This window comes from Candoia aspera, chromosome 5 (assembly GCF_035149785.1).
Source record: "Candoia aspera isolate rCanAsp1 chromosome 5, rCanAsp1.hap2, whole genome shotgun sequence".
Taxonomy (NCBI): Eukaryota; Metazoa; Chordata; class Lepidosauria; order Squamata; family Boidae; genus Candoia; species Candoia aspera.
In genome coordinates this window covers 32,760,490-32,776,758 of record NC_086157.1, presented here as the reverse complement: position 1 = coordinate 32,776,758, position 16,269 = coordinate 32,760,490, and the positions used below count along the sequence as shown (strand labels likewise).

The 16,269-nt window shown below is 42.9% G+C and overlaps 1 protein-coding gene across 1 annotated transcript in view; it reads right to left on the bottom strand.

The window, feature by feature from the left end:
* The window catches only part of EDAR (ectodysplasin A receptor), a 30,220-nt gene extending 20,193 nt beyond the window's left edge, over positions 1–10,027 (bottom strand). The window contains exons 1-4 of the mRNA XM_063304351.1: positions 9,963–10,027; positions 8,152–8,274; positions 6,385–6,566; positions 4,963–5,048 (exon numbers count right to left, since the gene is read on the bottom strand). Of these exons, the coding sequence (XP_063160421.1) occupies positions 4,963–5,048; positions 6,385–6,566; positions 8,152–8,274; positions 9,963–10,013 (442 nt within the window). The 5' untranslated portion in view covers positions 10,014–10,027. The remainder of the gene's footprint in view (positions 1–4,962; positions 5,049–6,384; positions 6,567–8,151; positions 8,275–9,962) is intronic.
* Positions 10,028–16,269: the final 6,242 nt, after the last annotated feature.

The following is a 16,269-nucleotide window of genomic DNA, read 5'->3' as shown; positions in this document are numbered from 1 at the left end:
GAGTTAACAGTGAGATGCAGCTGCAGGTAGGCAGACAAGACTAATTCCTCCTGAATTACTCTCAGCTTTGAGATGGATTTTGGGCATTCCAAATCAACAGCATTTTTATAGGCCATTAAAGAATATTATTAAAGTGAACATTATTAGATGCAAGAACTTTCAAATGTATCATTGGCATACCTTATTTTAATAGAACAATGATTAAGGTACACTTTAAAAAATTAGGTATGATTCTTTTTTTTTCTTAAAATGAGATTAATATACCCACCCACCCCCCAAAAGGATGGCTATTTATTTATTTATTTATTAAATTTATATCACCACCCATCTCCCCCAATGGGGGACTCTGGTCGGTTTACAATAAATAGCATTAAAACATAGCCAGATAAAAATTACATTAAAATATACATAAAAGCAAACATGACATCCAAGTGGAGATGGATCACTAAGGGGTACTATGGCGCCAGCCATCCCCAGGTGGAGCTATCTCTCTCCCCTCCCAAGCAAGGCGGCAGAACCAGGTCTTAAGTTTCTTCCGGAAGTCCGAGAGTGAGGAAATCTGTCTCAACTCGGGGGCAAGATGTTCCAAAGGGCGGGCGAAACTGCAGAGAAGGCTCGCCTCCTGGACCCCGCTAGATGAAATTCCTTTGCTGATGGGGTCCGTAGCATGCCCTCCCTGCCTGACCGGGTGGGACGGGTCGATGTTATGGGGACAAGATGGTCCCTCAGGTACCCTGGTCCCTTGCCATGTAGGGCTTTAAAGGTGATAACCAACACCTTGAATTGGACCCGGAAGCAAACTGGTACCCAATGCAGCTCGCAAAAGAGTGGTGTCACATGGGCTGATTTTACAGCCCCAATAACTGTCCGCGCAGCCGCATTCTGGACCAGCTGAAGCTTCCGAATACCTTTCAAGGGTAGCCCCATGTAGAGTGCATTGCAGTAGTCTATATGGGAGATGACAAGGGCATGAGTGACTGTTCAGAGGGCGTCTCGGTCCAGGAATTGGCGTAGCTGGCGCACCACCCAAAGATGTGCAAAGGCCCTCCTGGCTGCGACTGCCACCTGCTCTTTGAGCAGGAGTCGCAAGTCCAGGAGGACCCCCAGGTTCCGCACTGGTTCCGAATGGGGCAGTGCCACCCCATCCAGAACCAAAGATGACAACTTCCTGGAACCCGAGGAGCCATCAATCCACAGCCACTCTGTCTTACCAGGGTTCAGTTGAAGCCTGTTGTTCCCCATCCAGGCCCCCACAGCCCCCAGGCACCTGGAAAGGGTGGAGACCGCATCACTTACTTCACCCGGGATGGAGATGTATAACTGGGTATCATCAGCATATTGATGATACCTCATCCCATGGTGACGGATGATCTCACCCAGCGGTTTCATGTAGATGTTAAATAGGAGAGGAGAGAGTACCAAACCCTGTGGCACCCCACAAAGGAGGGGTCGAGGGCCAGATCTCTCCTCTCCTATCACCACTGATTGGGAATGGCCCTGGAGGAAGGAGGTGAACCAGCGCAAAACTACCCCGCCCACCCCCAACCCCCTGAGCCGCCCCAGAAGGATACCATGGTCGACGGTATCGAAAGCCACTGAGAGGTCCAAGAGAGCCAGGATGGAGGCACTCCCTCCATCCCGCTCCCGCCAGAGATCATCCATAAGTGCGACCAATGCAGTCTCCGTCCCATATCCTGGCCTGAAACCTGACTGAAAGGGGTCCAGATAATCCGTTTCCTCCAAAATTCTCTGGAGCTGCAACGCAACCACTTTCTCAACCACCTTTCCCAAAAAGGGAAGGTGGGAGACAGGGCGAAAATTGCCCAGTATAGTAGGGTCCAAGGATGGCTTCTTGAGGAGGGGGTATACCAGCACCTCCTTAAAAGCAGTCAGAAACACCCCCTCCCTCAAGGATGCATTAACCATCGCCTGGACCCAACCACAAGTCACTTCCCGGGCTGATTTTATCAGCCAGGAAGGGCATGGGTCAAGCTGACATGTGGTTGCATTCACAGTCCGGAGAATCCTGTCCACTTCCTCAGGCCTAACAGGATCAAACCGTTCCCAGATAACAGGGTAAGTACATTCCCCTGGCATCTCCCCAGACTCCGCTTCACACTTAGAGTCCGACTTAGAATGAATCTGAGTGATTTTATCCTGCAGATGCTGTGAAAACTCTTCCGAATGGCTTTGTAGGTGGGTCCCTGGATCTACCTGACCCAGAAGAGATCGAGTGATCTTAAACAAGGCCGTCAGACGGCATTCTGCAGATGCAATAAGAGCGGAGAAATATTCATGTTTCACCGCTCTTACCGCCATAGGGTAGGCCTTAATAGCGGCTCTAGCTTGTGTTCGGTCAGATTCAGTCTTCGTCTTCCTCCAGCGACGCTCCAGACGTCTCTTAACCTTCTTCAAAACCCTCAACTCCTCCGTAAACCATGGGGAGTGACGGGTCGAGTGAGGCAAGAGAGGATGCACAGGCGCGATCCTGTCCAAGGCCCCGGCCCCATTCCAGGCCGTGGCCAGGACCTCTGCTGGACAGTGCAGCAGGCCCTCGGGAATAACCCCCAGCTCCCTCTGAAATCCTACCGGGTCCATCAGTTGCTGGGGGCGGACTAATCGAATGGGTCCAGCCTCCCTGTGGAATGGGGTGGCACAATAAAATCTCAGGGTCACCAGGGTGTGGTCTGACCATTACAATGGGGACAGATCTAACTCTCCCCTCAAATCACATTGCCACTGCTCCAACAAGAAAACTAAGTCTGGGGTGTGACCACTGTCTCGAGTCGGGTTCCGGATAATCTGGGATAAGCCCATGGCTGCCATGGTAGCCGTGAACTCCTGGGCTGTCTCTGAGGCATGTCCCAGGGATGGCAGATTGAAGTCCCCCAGAACCATAAGCCTGGGGAACTCCACTGCCAACCCTGAGATGGCCTCCAGCAGCTTGGGTAGGGAGGTTGCTACGCAGCAAGGAGGCTGGTACAGCAGCAAACCCCCAACTGTTCTCGGGATCCCAGCTTGAAAAACAGGGTCTCACAACCGGCCACTTGCGGGGCAGGGCCCCTGAAGGCCACTAGAGATTCTCTGATGACAACTGCCACCCCACCTCCCCTGCCCTGGTGTCTCGGCTGGTGCCACACTTGAAACCCATATGGGCACATCTCGGAGAGGGCTACACCCCCTTCCGAGCCCAGCCAGGTCTCGGTGATACACGCCAGGTCTCCCCCCTCCTCTGTGATTAAATCACATATGAGGGGGGCCTTGTTCACTGACCTGGCGTTGAGGAGCAGCAGCCAAAGACCAGGGCCTGCGAGGGTCTGTCGTCCAGGGCCTGGGTATGACCCTGGAGGGCCGGAACATGCCTCCGGTAATAAACACCAGGGGCGTCTTCCCCGAAGATGGCCTGCCCTCCAGGTCCCATCATAATGTCCCCGGCCCATCACCACCTCGATGGAATAGCCTGCCCCACAGCCCCCAGAGTTTCCTAATCCGGTAGCCTCCACTCCCAGACCTCCAGAACTCCTGGGCTTAACCAGGGGTCCCTCTTCCCACACATCCATCTTCTCCCACACCATCCACCTTAGGCAGTGGCAATCCCCCCCAGCGCACAGCTTCTGCTCTCGGCGCTGGTGGGTCACCGCTGCCATCCATACCCTTACAGTGCCCCACCTCAACCTCTCTCACTAGAAGAGGTGGGACACACCAGCCACTCCTAACCACCCCTGACTCTCACTCAAGGGCGGGTAGATTTCCACATCAAACCAATCCTAACCTCCTCCTGAGCCTCTCACCCACAGGAGGAGTGGCACACTCACACTCACACCAAGGGACCCCAGCCCTCTGCCGCCTAATATAATGGGAATGGCCAGTCTCCCTTCCCCTCCTCCACTCCGGGATCTCCTAAGATTTTAAAAGCCAGGGATTTCTCCCAAAGCCACTTCACCACCCAATCCTTCCCATTTCCCCCCCAAGTCTGTTGCCCCAACAGGTTCAGTCTGTTGCGAAGCTGCCGTTGTGGGGCGCCGTCTGGCCCATTGAGATGTGTCCAGGGGCCACCGAGGGAGCACAGGGTGCTACCAGGATTCCGCCGGGGTCCTCCAGGGTCCACACCCAGGTATGCTGCCACCACCGCTGCCAGAAACCTCTGCTGCCCACCACACGCCGCTTCATTCGGGGGGGGGCTCCACTCATCTCCAGGCCACCGGGGGAACACAGGGGACCACCAGGATTCCGCCAGGGTCCTCCAGGGTCCACGGGAGGGCTGTTCGCACCCTCCCAGGTATGCTGCCGCCGCCGCCGCCGCCAAAAACCTCTGCTGCCCGCCATTCGCCGCTTCATTCGGGGGGAGGAATCCAATTGTCTCCAGGTCCACCCCAATTAAGCCAGGGGACCGACCAATCCACCCCACAGCCACCTCAGCTGACCTGAGAGCCAAGCCAGAGGCAGGACTTGCAGAGGCTCGCGAAGACTAGAAAACGGGGGTCAGCGTCTTTCTCGCAGCGGCCGCCATCCTGGATTCACAACATGACTCCAGCTTTTCAGGCTTTTACCTCTGGACTGCGTGCTATCTACTTCATATTGCAGGAACTGTAAAATGAGGGAGGGGACCCTAACGCATATGATTATGGATTTAATGTCCACAAGTTTGTTAATTCAGTTATGGAAAAAGAAATACAGTTTAAAGCTGTGAATGTGATTTGACGTGTGTGCGTTTGTGTGTGCATGTGTGTGTGTATATGCAGGCAGGCAGGCAGTTTTGTGTTATACCTGATGTTTTCTGCACTGCAGCTTTTGATTTTTGTAACAGGAAATGTAAAACTGCATTCCTATGAAAGAGGATTGTGAAAAACCTGAAAAGCTACCCAGTCAACAGAACCCTATGTATGACATCAGAACATTTTAAAATGTCTAAAATTTAGATTAAATTTAATGAAAAATAAAATAAAATGGAAACCAACTTACATTCTTTTGTGTTTGGAGGTGCCAGTGTACATGAGTAACAAACCATCCCATAAATATTCCGAGGCCTGTTTTCTAACATGTAATAACTGCAAAAAAGGGCAAGACAAGGCAAAACTAATAAAACTGGGTTTGTTCAGCATTCAGTATACCGGTTTATTGATATTAACTATGGTTGAAGTAATTAATTACTCTATAAATGTTTCAGTTTTATCTATTTTCCTTGCTTGACTAGAAAAGGTCTCTTCTCCACTGCCTCATAAGATTAGTTAAATCAAGCTTGAAAGATGCATGACAAGACTGATATCACAGTCTAATACAACATACATCTGTGGACTACGTTTGCAGTAAAGTTCAATCTAAAATTAGATTTTCTGCACTAGAAACTTCTTGCAGATCCTAGGTACAGGAAAATCAAAGGTCTAACATGGGTAGGACAAACACGCTAGTTAAAATAAACAACCGACAAGTTTATAGGTGCTTTGGCAATATCCTTTGTACAGCTGGACATATAGAAATATATTTGCCAATCCCTAGTTTGGATTTTCTGGAAGATTAAGGTGGTAAGAAATTTAAGATTTATCCTGTATCTCCATTCTTTTGCTAGTGGGAATTATATCAAGGCAAGACCTCGATGCATTCATGTGGACTGGGGAACAAGTTCTGTGTGTCTTTACAATGCCTTCCATCTAGTTTCAACAGTTGGTCTATCACTTTTAGGAAGTAAAACCTGTATCACATTATGATGAATGCTAAGCACCAACTCATTTGTTTGTAATGAGAAAAAAGGAAATATTGCTACTCTACTAATTATTTTGGGTTGGATCCAGAGTTAGAGAAGGTCAATTAGGAAACGGGAAAGTACTTACGGCTGCAAAACTCTGGATAGCCATGAGAAGGCAGCCAAAGGATATAGAAAACGCTATCTTTTGTCATCTAATGGTCATCTGGATTTATGGCAGGTCTGCTTCTACTGGGTGGAAAAGAGCTTTATTGGCAGGAGTGGGTCATATATACTGCAAGGACCACCCTCGTACCTGCAAAAAATGTGCCTGGCTTTGGAAGCCCCACTTCAGTTTGCTATGTAAATTAGGTTTAAAATCAACAAGATTTAAGCCATGACTACCTTTTCACATTGCTTGCCATGTGGAAGTAAAGGTTTCAGACCCTAAAATCAATAGTGGTTCCTAGTTTTAAGAAACAAGCAGGTATACATTTGGGTTGATATTTCACTTGCTTTAATAGCCTTGTTACTTTCTTTGATTTAACACATATCTTTGGGACCATCTTTATTATTTACATACAGGTAACTATCATGCATTTAATTAAATGCAGAAAAATGGAGTGTGCACAGAATGAATGAAACAGATACATTTACGTCATTCACCCTTGCTATTTTTTTTAGGGCTTCAATTAAATCCTTACCCAGGGAGACAAGGCCCACATTCAGCATCATTTTCTTGATCTCCAGGTGTCATCACTGTAGCCCGAAAGAACCCTTCACAATCTTTGTGCCTCCGGCATATATGATATCCACCTTTAGAAAATTTTTCTGATGGGCATGGGATGCAGCCATAGTCTTCATCTCTAGTGCCATACCCACATGTCTGTGAGAATAAGAGTGTTTCAAAGAATCCAATTTTTCAATGACTTTTACAAACAGAGGGAATTGATGGTGCTTCCTCCCTTCCCCCATTGCTCTCCTTGGCAGATTGATTGAAAATTAATTTGGTCTCCTCTTTGTCTTCCTGATAAGATTAAATAAGAACTGCAAACTGGAACAGAGTGGAAAGACCCAGATCTTTTCACTGTGTTGTTCTCCAAATTCACTTTTGAAGGAGATATGAAGCATGAGCTCAATCAGCTGAAGGATGACCTGGCATGCCTTTCCTTGTCTGTGACTACTTCTTATAGGAAAAGGACCTGAGACCAGCCCTTCTCTGTGGTGGCACATGGTCTTTGGAACTCCTCTCTGCCCCTCACCCCCAGAAGATGTTTGTGGCCTGTTCTCTTTCTTGTTTCTGGTAGATAGTAACATTTGCTCTTTTTCACTAAGCTTTTATGAGACACAGTTAATCTTATTTTAATTATAATGTTGATTATCTTTTGTCCTTAAAAATATTCTTTAACTCTTAGGGTTTCTTGTCATTACTGGCATAGAAATTCACTAATAATTCAGCACCACAGCTACCTAAGCTCAGGCAAGCGGCACTTTAAACCTCATAGTCTTCAATGTGAACAGCAAGACACTCTGTCAAAGCCCTTTCATTGTGCATCTGTCCTGCTTAGTTGCATTCAAGAACTGAAAGGCAGTGAGATACAAGAGATTTAAAAAAAAGGAAATAAAAAGGCAAAGCCTCTGTTACTGCTGTTCACTCTGAAAAATGGGTTCTAAGAACCTCTTACCTACCACTAGGTTTACGTAGGACAAACTTCCATTCTCTCCCAGTCTAAATATGGTGCCCATTAAAAGAAGTGCTGTCCAGGATAATTATATTTCGAAGGCAAAGTAATTATGTGAAATTGCATTGGAAAAAACTGTTCCTGCTTTGCTGGGCCCACCAACCTTGCCTGAAATCCTACACAACAGCTATTTTCTTATTGCATAGAAGTCATGTGGAGGCTATTTTCCTGACAGTGAGGAAATTTAGAATAATGATACCCTGCACAACATGAAAAGTGACATTGTTCACTGCCATTGTTGAACAAGTAAAAAAAAATGTATTTTTGTTGGGCCTATGAATATGATTCAGTACAGATAGAAATTTTATTTGGACAAATAGGAACATCAGAAATTGCCTTATACAAGGCCAGACTTACCTAGTCTGATATTGTTTACTACTCTGGCTAGGAGGGAGGATTCCTTACCCCACATACAGTAACCTATCTGACATTTTTAGCTGGAGATACTTGACTTGAATCTGGGATCTCTGCATAAAGAGGTATATACTCAAGCAAGTCTTTCTCCTTATGGAACATTTCTCTTTGCTGCTTTTAGTTTCTGCTTTGTATGGAAGATACATTGATTGTAGCTATATGAGGGCAGGAGGAGCAATGCTTTTAAAAATACAATTTTACAGTATTTTGAAGACATTTCTTAATAATATTGTTATCTTGTGTGATGCCACTTTTCATATTGGCACCTTTAGAAGAAAGGATCTCAAGAAGATGACAATGATGTGGAAAACTCACCATATAAGGTTCTTCTCCTGGCTCACACTGTGGACACTCATGGCACATTCCAGTTGTCTGATTGTAATACTCATTTTCACCACAACTAGAATATTCAGCACTAACAGAATACACAAGTGATACCTGTATCAGAAAATAAATCTTGGTTACTTCCATTGCCAGGTTGTCATATTTACCTAAAAGCAGATGTGATGGATGGCTGAATCACTGTAAATGAGATATAAAGGGCAATATTGCTTGAAAAAAAATGCCTAAGGTTATTTCCACATTAATGGCTTATAGTGTCTTGTAAAAGGCATCCATCCATTATTGTGCCAAAATGATGATAATGATAATAATGCATATAAGATTTATATCACTTCAACAATGGCTGGGTGATGCTCTGAAGATGCTGTAAGACTTAGGTGCAAAAATGACCAGCATCTGCTCTGCAGGATAGGCATTTCCTTTCACAGCCATCCATCACATTTTGTTATCTGTTTGGCATAATAAAATGTTAAAGAGGCAAAAAGGGCATGACTTTTAAATGTAATATATACGATTGCAGAATTGTTTTATGTGGTTTACCAAGGAATCAGTTTTATAAGAGTGTTTACAGCGTCCAGTTCCAAATTCCCCATGCATTACTTGGGGAGGTTGTTTATAAGTCCTCTGTGCATTCAGGTCAGAAGTTAGGGTCATCACCATGGCATCCGTTTTTTGTACAGTCATCAGTTCTTTAGTGAAATCTAAGACTGCTTTATTCTTACTGCCTTATTAATATTTTCAGCTTCACTAAAGGCAATCATCCATGAGAGGATGGTCAGATATTATGGCAGTGATTCTGTGCATAAGCAAGCCTCTTCACTGTAATCATTTTGAGAGAGCACCCACTTCATGCTCTCAGCATTTCAAATTTGCCAGGCTGGTCCAAAAAGGTTACCTATCCTTGGGTGGAGAGTAGTCAGTAAACCAATAACACTATTGCTTTTGCTTGTTTTCCCAGTTAATTTAATCCAGATGTTTTCTACAGTAAACCAAGGTCATCCACTTGAATTTCTGAGCAAATATGCATATTTTTAACATGGAACTCCTCGTTCCTTTCATTGCTTCTGTTCTTTTGGACCAAATGGACTCTTTCAAGCACTGTGTTGTAGTCATGAGAATCTTGTCTGTTAATTTACATTTGCTTTCCTGTAATGAGTTCAAGCTCGCCCCTTGTTTATTTTCCAAGCTCTGAACTTTGATTTATATAGACAGTGAAGGCCATGAACTTTATGTTCTTCTTGGTGTTTAATTGAGCTGTTTAATTAGCTCCTGTATTGCTACTCCCATACCCCCTCCTGCCAGTTTGACAAGCTTCTGCCAAAAACATTTTTTGCAGTCTTTGTGAGAGGCAATCCATCTTGTCCCAGCAGTCTATTATCCAGTAATACAAACCATGGTCCCAGAAACTAGATCTCTTCCATCCCTGTCCAGTCCTATTTCGCAGACTGGAAGAATGAAAACTACATGAGCTACCAGGTAATTCTGCTCTCTTCTTTCTCCATCTCTATCCAACATAAACCTTGAATCTTGTGAAAATAATAAACATTACATGTGCTTTGTCAATCAGATCAACCTAACCCCTTGAGATTCAACAATATTAATGACATTTATGCGTTTGATCTTTTTTTAAATAAAAAAAGTATTTTTAGAATGAATTGCTCTGAAGTAGCTACATGGATAATTTTGATTCTGATTAATAAAGCACTAATGAACACTTCTTAACTGTCAATTTGCTACAGTTAATGTCTAGACCTGCAGCTTATGTATTAAAAAAAAAAACCTACTATGAGAAAAGGGAACATATGAGTCCATCTGCATTCTCCCAGATACACCATATTATCTTGATAATTTATCTGAAAAAAAGAAAGGAAGATTAACTGCTATTGCCAGGAAAAAGTCACATTTAGAATGCTTTCTTATGTATATTACTCTGAAATAATTGTCACTGCACAGTGAGAAACTGGCATAAAAACTCCTTATTTTTATAGGAAAAGAATAGTTAAAGCAATTCATTAGTTAATGCCAAATTGTTCTGAACAAGAAGCAATTAGAGACAAAGGAAGTAATTATTTCCAGAGGAGGAAACTTTTAATTAAAAGCACAATAGCATTGGGAAGTCTCTCTCCTTATCCTGAGAAGCAGGGTCCCAATTTAACATCTTATCCTGAGATGGCAGGCCTGGCTTGCATTACCACAACCTGGGTGGAAGAGGAAAGTTCCTCTTTTGGAGATCTGCCCACCCAGACTTTGGGTTTGGCACCAGCCACAATCCCAGGGGGAGGGGAGGGGGGCAGGTGTTGTCATCCATGAAAATCTGCTTGCATCAAGAGCCTGATGTTGCTTGTGCTTCCTGGCCCAAAGGGTCAAATGGGTTTGCTGCTTGTGGACTGATCCTCCTGTTACTGTACATTGCGGTACATTGCTTAACATTAATGCTGGGATGGTGGCAAATTTCTGACCCAGTTTCCTGAGGGCACACACTAGTTCTGATTTTTGTTTTGGGGCAGATACAACAGGGGGAGACTGAATTTCTGCCCTTGTCATGGATAGACCATGCTTGATTGAAGCACCATCCCTTTCTGCGGGGGGTGGGGGAAGGACCTATTAGAGAGGCCTGTCCCATGCACCTAGTGGATCCCATGGGTCTTCAGAGGGTCAAGGGGAGTTTTCTGGAGTTCTGATGGGCTGCTCAATCAAAGTATGAATTGCTAAATAAATAAGACAGACAGACAGACAGACTCTGGTATGAAAGTACTGCCAAATTAAACAAAAAGAACTCCCAGATTTAAAATACAAAAATACACCCTGTTTTTACCAAAAGCATGACAGACAACTGATTGGATTCATTAATTGTTCTTTTTTCTCCAGTGAATTTGTTCAGGAAAAGAGAGTAAAAATCCTACCCTTCAGCATGATGAGAAAAAAAGAACAAGCTTATGCTATAAAAGGTACATGCTTCAGGGTTTTAGCAAATTAAATATCTCTGATATTTGAGGTGTGGCTGTAACAGTGTGGTCTTTGCAGAAAGCATATAAATCCATTTTGAATGCAAATGTCTAAGACTTTTTTTCTGAATCTCAAGGCAAGGTAGAGTAGTTTGATTTACATTATGCAGTGTCCAGTTAAATCATGGCACTCTCTCTCGCACACAGACAGGTGTTAGTTTTAGAACTAATACAGTTTATGTCATAATTATACTACTGAACTACTGAGTAGTAACTCCCTGCATATGTTCATTCTAGCAAGTAGACTAGCTCAGACAAGTTACCGTATGGATGGGGAGAGGAAGGCAAAGAACCTGAACTTTCTATACATAATTTCTTTGGAACACAATACAACCAATGTCAGGCTTTAAAAAAAAGTCTTACTGATTTCTCCAGAAGTGAATGAAGCACATGTTACATTTTCACTTGAAGCTGATGTAGTTCAAAGTTCACAACATTGATTAGATAGTGCCTCTAAGAATTGCTCTAGCAAAAGTCAGAGCAGAAAAACTTAGATCATCTAAATACAGGTATTAGGAATACCATTTCATGATCACATCTTTTCCTAACCCCTCGCTCTCTTGAGAATAGAATCACGTGTTCATAACAATGAAAGGGAAAAGGTCTCCTGCATGACTATATAGCTTGCTCAGTGTTGAAGTTGGCTGACATTCCAACCACCATGCATCAGTCCACCAGACACATTCCAAGAGACCACTCCCAACAAGGGTACATTTATCTGTTCCTTAGCTATAGCACAGGTGTGGACAGCTGGTACATAAACATTGTTATGAAGATTGATTCTACACTGCCTCTGCAGACCATTGGATTCATTCATAAAAGATATAGTTGTCTGACTGAAATTAACTGTTATTAACTTCAATACCACTGGTTTATCTCAGAGATAAGCAAGACCTGATGAAGACTACACCACAGTGTTAATTATAACTTAGGCTAGATTGTTCCAAGCTTCCTTCTAGCAGCAAGATGTTGCTTGAGTAACAACTCAGGTCTCATCCTACCACACTCCTCCTGTATTGTCAATAAGAGAGAAACAGGCACCCATGTGTTCATCGTTCCTACCATTAATATGGCCCAAGCAGTCAAAGAGAAGGTATATATGTTTTCTTAAATACCTTTACCACATCTTTCTAGCCATGTTCACAGAATCTGATTAACTAAGATATATGCCTTGTGTGAGATGGGCGACCATATACGTAAATGTGAGCAATCAATCAATCAAGTCAAATCAAGACCCAGCAGCTGCCTTAAGGTAGTTTTGTGTCATCCTTGATTGGATTTTTTTTCTGGCTTAGTGTATTCTGTAAACTCAGCCTCTTTTGAAAGTTTGATTCATCAGTGACTTATCAGTGAGCTTCTGGGTCCAATTCAAGGTGCTGGCTATTACCTATAAAGCCCTCCATGGCATAGAGACTGGCTAGCTGACAGATTGCCTCTCTCCCTTCCTTTCTGCCTTCCCTGTAAGATCCAACAGGTCTTCCTGTCCCATCCATTAAGCAATCTCATCTGAAGGACCTAGGAAGTACATCTTCTCTGTTGTGGTTCCTTTGGAATAGTATTTCCCTCACATCCAAAGTTCAGACTGCTGTAACCCTGCAACCCTTTAAACAATTGCTGAAAATCCCCCCCCCCCCCCAAGTTCTGGGATAGGTTGGGATGCAGTGTCTGTTTTGGTTAAGGTACGACTGTTCCCTCCTGTTATATTTACTTTGATGTTACTTCGTTTTGTTTTTAGATATTTTAGATCAGTACAATAAGTACACCACCCAGAGTCAGTGCTGAGTCGGTGGCTTTATAAAGTGAAGTTATAAATACAGATAAATAAATAGTGTAAAACCAGTAACAGGGTTAATTTGGCAAGCAGAATGAATGGAGCTAATAGTATTACTTTTTGCTTTTCTTCCTGGGGCACTGAGCCTGTTTGGCATGGTGTGAAATGAGAACTTAACCAGCATCAGGGTCCAACTTTGACACAGCAAGTTTTGTACAAGTTCCAAATGACTGTCTTAGTGAGTCTCTAGTGAGAGTGCCTTTTTGCCATGAGTTTACCACACCTTTGTTGCAGAGTGTACATGCTCCATGTCTTCTTTACAGATGGAAGCCCCCATACTGACATGAGCCCATTGTACCTATTTAATCTTAGTCTCAGAATTTGTGGAATCATTCAAGCTTTAATGTAAACTTTGAGAAAAATGGTACTGAAGAACATTTTCAGATGAAACTCCATTTACAACCCAAGGGATTTTGATGTTGCTCTGTTAGAAAAGTGACGTGGAGACGAAAGCATTGCTCTTTTCAAAAGAGAAACCCCAAGTGCCAAATCATTTCACACTTTCCTATTTTATCAATGTCATTGTCCTACTCTTCATCTTGGCACTGTCACCTTCATTTCGTTTCATTCCTGAATTCATTCCAGCAATTTAGGAAGCCCATGCAGTTCTTTCCTTCATTGGGCCCTACTTTGGGGGCTTCAAGGCTCTCTTCTTGTAATGGCATGTGGGAATGACCTTGGGAGACAGGAGAGAGAGCCGCAGATTGGACACCCAGCATGTAAATGATGTCTCAGCCCACAGAAGGGGGGATGGCATGGGAAACGTTTCAGAAGGGACCTTTCCTAGTTTTCTGAAGAGTAAAAGCAAAGGAGGGGAGAAATACTTTCAGTCTTGCAAGATTCTGTTTATGTAATCTTTAAACATACAGTAAAGGTTTAACATATAGTAATAAAGATAGAACTAGTACTCCTGGTTGTGCTTCTTGTCTTGACTACCTCACAGGGCTAGCACTTCTAGAGATACCTTGCACTGCTTCAGTACAGGATCAGACTAATTCTATTCCCTCATATCATTCTCCAGACTTATTATCGTAGCCCCCTGGAAAGAAGGAGGAAAGAACTGCCCCTGCATGAGCTGTAATTTCAGATTCTCACTTTTCATTAAAAAGAAAGGAAGAAGAGCTTAGAAACTGCGGTAGAAGGCAAAATGTGCAATTGGTATTCTCAGCACTGTATACGTATTGTATGAAAACGGTCCTATCTTTCAGCATTTTCAGCTAATGAAGGAACATAACAATGATTGATTGAAGAAGAAAGTTCCTGGTTCTCTCTCTCTCTCTCTCTCTGTATATACACACTGTATGTATGTGTATGTCTGTGTGTGTGTGTATGTATGTATGTATGTATGTATATATATGAGACACAAGAACTGTTTTAAACCATCCTTGGTGGCAGGCAATTGCTACTCCATGGAAAGCAGTTCAGAAATTCACATGTGGGCCATTACATGTACAGTATACCACCACCACTCCCAAATCAAAGGTAGGAGCAACAGCAAAGTTTTGATTCTTCTCAGTACTTACTTTTTTAATGTGTAATTTTGGGGAATTTCTAAACTTTAAAAAATTATCCTCCCAATACATGTACCTAAATGCTATCATTACTAGGAAAAGAAGGGTAATAGTTGAGAAACTCCGGTTATTTGGGGGAAAGAAGTGTGGAAGAGTTAGAATGATATGTGATAATCTTTCAAAAACTGTCTACTGTTGTCATCTAATTTCCTGGTGCTTTTTTAAAAAAAAAGATAAATGGAATGGTGGTAGTTGAAATTTATTGTGGCACCTTAATTTATTAAGGGCTGGAGAAGATGAAGATGTATGTAAATATGCACACAGCAATCAGATAACTAACTTTTTATCCATTTTGGTAAATCTCATCCTTGACTAGCTGTAGTGACAGACAATGTTACAGTAAAGGGAGCTCCAAGCTCAACTGTAGATTTATTTATTTATTTTCCCATTCCATTAGGAAAGATACTTCACATAGTCTGCGTAGTCTGATGAAGGAAAGTCTGTAGCTTTACAGTAGATCATTTCCAGAAACTGGAACAGGCTCAAGGAAATAAAACAAAGATGAAAAAGATAAACTAAGCTCTATGCAGAAGGAGCTGGGTATATTTAGCCTTCAGAAGAGACAACTGAGAGGGCAATACTCAAAGACTTCCTTCGAATTCCTGAAAGGGTCTCACCCAGATTCCAAAAACAGAATCAATTATCCAGAGTTGGGGATTTGGCATCCTTTTCATTGGATGGATCCTTAGTAGAGAATCACCTCCATTGGGATTCCTGCACTGAACAGAGGTTTAGACATGACAGGTTAAATCTCTATGATTCTGTGGTCATAAGATATTCTTTAAGACTCCTGTATGGTATTTCCAACTTGGAATATATTAGAAACAAAGTGCAAGAAAAGTGGGTAGTTGTATTGTAATTTTGTATATTGTGCGTGCAAATTACAACTGCAGTCTAATCTGCATTTTTGACCCTTCTTGAAAAAAGCCTGAGGATAACTATTCCTGTGTATTAATCTGCTCTATAGCTAGAAGCTAGATTCTTAACCTTTCTGATAAGATGAGCTAAATTAGAAAGGCCATAGTTAAATAAGATATAGATATGTAAACAAGAAAAAAATCTATCTGGAAGTATTATAAGTGATTGCCAAGAGTTTCTACGTCGAGCCATTATCAGATCCCAGAAACACAGTGAATACTCATCATACATGAGATTACAACTTAGATGCTTAGTTGAGAGTGCCATTTTCTATAGAAGTGCAGAGTTGTCTTTTTTACAAAATGGAAAAGGATATTTGATTTACAGCAGCCTGAGACAAGTTGTCAAGACTCCATAGTTCTGAGCTATTTAATCTATGGTTAAGTATTAACAAGGGACATTAAGGTACACGTGCTTTATAAAAAGTGTTGGAATTCACAACACACGGTGGATCCATTTTCCTTATTGGCTTGAACCATCAATGCATCAGTTCTGAATCTGATCAGATTTCCCTCCAACTGATATTCTACTTCCAGTGCAAACTGGGTGATTTCAGAATGAGAAGCAAGCATGACAAAATGATTGTCACAATCCGTGTTTATCACTATACTGTACCGTTGTTGTTTTTTTAACTTAACAGATTCTTAGACAAATTTCAGTCCAAAGGAGGAGGGGTGGAGAAACCGTCTCAGACGGGACCCTCCCTAGTTTTGGGGAGAGTAAAAGTGAAGGAAGGGAGGGGCACTTTCAGACTTGCAAGATCCTG